The sequence below is a fragment of the Arachis ipaensis genome, chromosome B06, assembly GCF_000816755.2.
Source record: "Arachis ipaensis cultivar K30076 chromosome B06, Araip1.1, whole genome shotgun sequence".
NCBI lineage: Eukaryota > Viridiplantae > Streptophyta > Magnoliopsida > Fabales > Fabaceae > Arachis > Arachis ipaensis.
In genome coordinates this window covers 35613776-35618319 of record NC_029790.2, presented here as the reverse complement: position 1 = coordinate 35618319, position 4544 = coordinate 35613776, and the positions used below count along the sequence as shown (strand labels likewise).

Here is a 4544-nt window from a genome sequence, read left to right as displayed (position 1 = left end):
TTTGAGTTTTATTTTGGGTTGTATATATATAATTATATACTTTGGCCGACCTTAGCTTCGCAGGTCGAGTCTGGAGCTTGATATCTGTATTTTTGAACTCCAATCTATATATTATATTTTTAGCCTTCTTTTGATCTTACCTATCTGTTTATGATTATCCTTGCGAGTGCCACATGATTTTCTGTTTATGCTTTTGTTTAGCTTATTCTTCAGAACTCCTAGATATGAACTCTTTCAACTATATTTATGTACGTATTTTATTTCTAGAGATCATAATACCTCGCCACCTCTACTTTACGACTTAAGCGTAAGACTCTGTGTGGTAGAGTATTACAAGTAACAACTCACGATAATGTCAAAATAAGAAACCTTTCACTAGAGACACAAACACACACATACTTGTTTCTACTGTATGTTATATAAAACGACACCACGTCTCTATAATATTTGTAGGACGCCCTGCACCTCGCATCTACCCAGGGCACACTCCTAAACTTGTTAGCAGCATCGACATCTACTGCATAAAAGAAATTCGGGTTAATCTCTTTCATTCGCAAGAAATAGCTCAACATTTCCTTAACATCCGTATTTTCGTCAGCACAGCGCAGATTGTTTGTAATGTAATTCCTCACATCTTTTTCTGAGTAACCTAAATTCGACGACCCACCAACCTCGTTCGCCAGTGTGAGGTAGGTTTTATTGGGTTGTATGTCAACCTCATCGTTTTTCTCAATCACACACTTGGCATGCATGGTCAGTTCTCTGTACTCGTGGTAATGAACCGATTGCTTAGCAGAACACGGATGGGTATGCTTTAATTCTAATTTCGACACCATCCAATGATCCTTCTGCTTATTAAACATCACGTACATCCTTGCTCTGCATCTCGTGGTTGTTATTTTCTTTACCCGAGATGCTGCCTTCACTCGAGACTCCCGATAACCTTCACGATTACAAGTTATCAATTGGTTAATGGACATCCTTAATTCCTTCCTTGTTTTATCAAAGTTGGTGTTCCTAATCTTAGTGATGAACCTAACTTTCTTTGCATAATTCGAATAGAATTCTTATGCCCGCTACAACGAACCAAATCGCAATCCTACGTAAGAGATTTTCTCTAGTTGAATTCTAGTTTGATCCAGTAATTGCAAATTCATTCAGAGAAAATAACATTCAATGCCGCACATACTTAAAAAATTAGACTCCAATAACTCGTTAGTATTATGACAATAATAAATAGAATTTACACCTCATGACTCAATTCTGTATCATCATCCTCCAACTCAATAATGTCTATAGCTTCTTCCCCCTGCAATCGAAAACACCCTAATACAGCTGAGCGAATCAAACCAAAAATGTGTTAGAAAAGGATATAAGTATCCATTATTCAACATCCGAAAAAACTCTTTCAATATCCACTTATTCATTGAGAACTGTAACACCTTAGCTTCTAGAATGTCACGCTTTCGGCTGCGTCACTCTGATAGATCGGGTATTACGACGACTCTTAACATATATACTACTAAAATAGGAGCCTGTTTAAAACTTTAAAACCGTAGTTTTCAAAACATACATCCATACTTACAATACAAATTACAATACTTACAAAGAATACATATATATACATATTATTAATTTACAAGCATATCATATCAAATTCTTATCCCTCTTACAAAACTTATAAAGTTGAAGGTGAGGAAAACATAATATCTAAAGTAATACAAAAATAACATGTAAACAGAAAAATGAAATAAACTCTTCCGAACTTCGCCACCCATATCCTAAAAAAGAAAAGACCTGTAGGGGAGTGAGAAAATCGTTCTCGCTGGTTCTCACTATAGGGTTAGAGAATTGCTATATTAACATATGTAGAATAAAACTGTTTTAAAAAATATACTGATTAATAGCTGCCTTATGTATCTTTTCCAAACCAAAGATTCTTATTAAAAAATCTGAAATCCTTTTTAAAAGATAAATCCGTTAATTCTTCAAAAATCCAAAACCTTTTTAAAAGTCTTTCCTAGACAGTATGAATGACCAAGCTGTTCCAAGCAAAGGTTTCATTAAGTCTATGCTGAACCAGTTTGATTTTTCATACTTTTCTAAACCAGAAACACAAACCAAACATGGCCCTTAGCTCAAACAATTCAATCAATGTCTAATTCATCACAATCCACTCAACTTCAGTCACAAACACAAGTAAGAAGGTTCAAACACAATCAAGCAGTTACATCAAGTAGAGCAATTAGCAGTTAAACATATTTATTCACATAGGCAAACCAATTATAATATGCACACCCAAACAATGTCACATAAATGCATATGATGAATGCTTGCCCTATGGCTGATGAGTCTCATATGTCGGTTATAAAGCCAAACCCGACATGTCCGGTAACTAACCCTAGACAGAACACCAAACACGAAGCAAGTGGGACAACACCACAACCCTTGCATCTTACCCACGTACCCGGAGTAGGGGACAACTTCACCCTGCCTCTTACCCAGGTGGTGTTACAGTTCTCAACCCAGAGCTAGCGGCGATAGAATTCCACCATTGCATCTTACCCGGAGTTTCAAACTCTCAACCAGAGCAAGTGGATAACACCACTGTATCTTACCCGATATTCTCACCTCTTACTCGGAGCAAGTGGATAACACCACTGCATCTTACCCAGAGGCATATTACAATCAAATTCAAGCTCATTTTCATTATCTTTCCAATTCATTCATAATCATTTTCGTACTTCCTCAACAATCCACATCAAGTAAATCATCATTCATGCCATATATCACTTTTTCCTCAAATCACTTTACTTTGAAACTAAAAATCCTTTCTCTTTATAGAATTCTTTTCTATACCATGTAATTTTCCCAAACCAACCTCAACAATCATTTCATTCTTAAACCATCCGCTTAACCACTTTAAATTATGAATTATTAATTAATTACCGCCACAAAGTCTCAATATTTTGAGAGAGAATCTACTAAATTTCAATTCCTTAAATTCATTAAAGATTTTTAAAAGTCATTGTTTTCTTAATTTCAATCAAAATCAAATCACAAGAATTCAGAAGTCCCAAACAATTTGGAAAATCGACTTGCTTAGAATAAAACCAGTCCATTCAAATTAGAACCACCTTCAAGTTTACTTTTAAAACCAAATTCTCTAACTTCTTCCAAAACGTCACGAACAGAGTTACTCAATCAAAGCCCAATTTTCTTTAAATCCACTAAAACAACTCCGAATGTGATTCTTTAATCAAATTTAAAAAAAAAAATGTAACCATTCTCATATTTAAATCAACCCCTCAAACATAAGCCTTTTATTAAGAAATAAGGCTCAATCATAATTCTCTTTTCAATAATTCAATTCAAAACATAATTCATCATTTTCTTAAATAATTCAAGTAAAATAATCAAATTCCTAAATTTGTAATTTTATAAATGACAATTCAATTAATATTTTGGATTTTATAGAAATTCCAGCAGCATCACCCCTAAAACTTGGATTTTGCCACCCTTTTTGGGTCCCGACCAAACCAATCCTCAACCCTTTCCAACAAGTCCAAAACCAAATCAATTTCCAATAAAGAAAAATTCAGAATTTCAAACTATCAAAATCATTTCAAATCAAACCAACCCAGAAATCTCCAATTGAACAAAATTAGTAAATAGTGCAATCAAACAGACAACCATATTCATCCAAGACAAACCAAACAATTCGTAAGACTTACATAATCACTGGAAATGCATTTCGCACATCATATCAATTTATAACAATTCCAATTTAAAATAAATTAGTTTTTAGAAAATGTCCCTACCTTGACAAGTCAAAACCATAACCCAAACGCATCAACAGAACTCTTTTCTCTCAGCCCGAAATCAATGGCAACTTCAATTCCAGCTCCGCTCACTTTCGCAATAGCCTAAATAGCTTTAAAACACAATATGCAACATTGGTTACTAACTCCTAAAATCAATAATATCGCAAAGACTCTAATACACGTAATAGAACACTAACGCGAGGTCTCCAAAGAAATACTTACTGTAATAACAAAATCAAACAGTCGCGGTCTCTAAATTGGTTTAGCGGCAGCCCCCGCAGCCATCCCAAGTAATAGTAGTGACCAGAACTCCGGCGACAGCGAATGAAACCAACATGAAGTAATTGTAACGTTTCCCTGGAAATTCAAAATAACTGAAATCAACTCGAAACCCTTACCGGTAGTGCATTCTTAGCGGCAGCAGTGGTGTTTCTCGGCAGCATAGGCTCGGCCAGGCCAGCACAACTCCCAACAGCAACGGCGGTGACAGCAAAGCACCGACGACAGCGACAGACCCTACTTCAACGGCGGTGGCTCCTTCCTCCGCATCTCTCTCTCACGCGGCTCTGCTCGACGGTGGCTTCAAGGCGGACTAGCGGCGAGGGCTTTACGACGGCGATGATGACAGTGATATGAACCCCGCGAAGACGACGGCGAATGCGACAACGGCTGCCAGACACGACGCCTCCTTCCCTTCGGCCATGGCTCGCGTCTTCTTCT

At 36.6% G+C, this 4544-nt stretch overlaps 1 protein-coding gene across 1 annotated transcript; it reads right to left on the bottom strand.

Annotated features, from left to right (window-relative positions):
* LOC107646802 (protein FAR-RED IMPAIRED RESPONSE 1-like) lies at positions 345 to 980 on the bottom strand. Its single transcript, XM_016350957.1, has one exon. It carries the CDS (start codon positions 978 to 980, stop codon positions 345 to 347), a length of 636 nt encoding a protein of 211 aa, XP_016206443.1.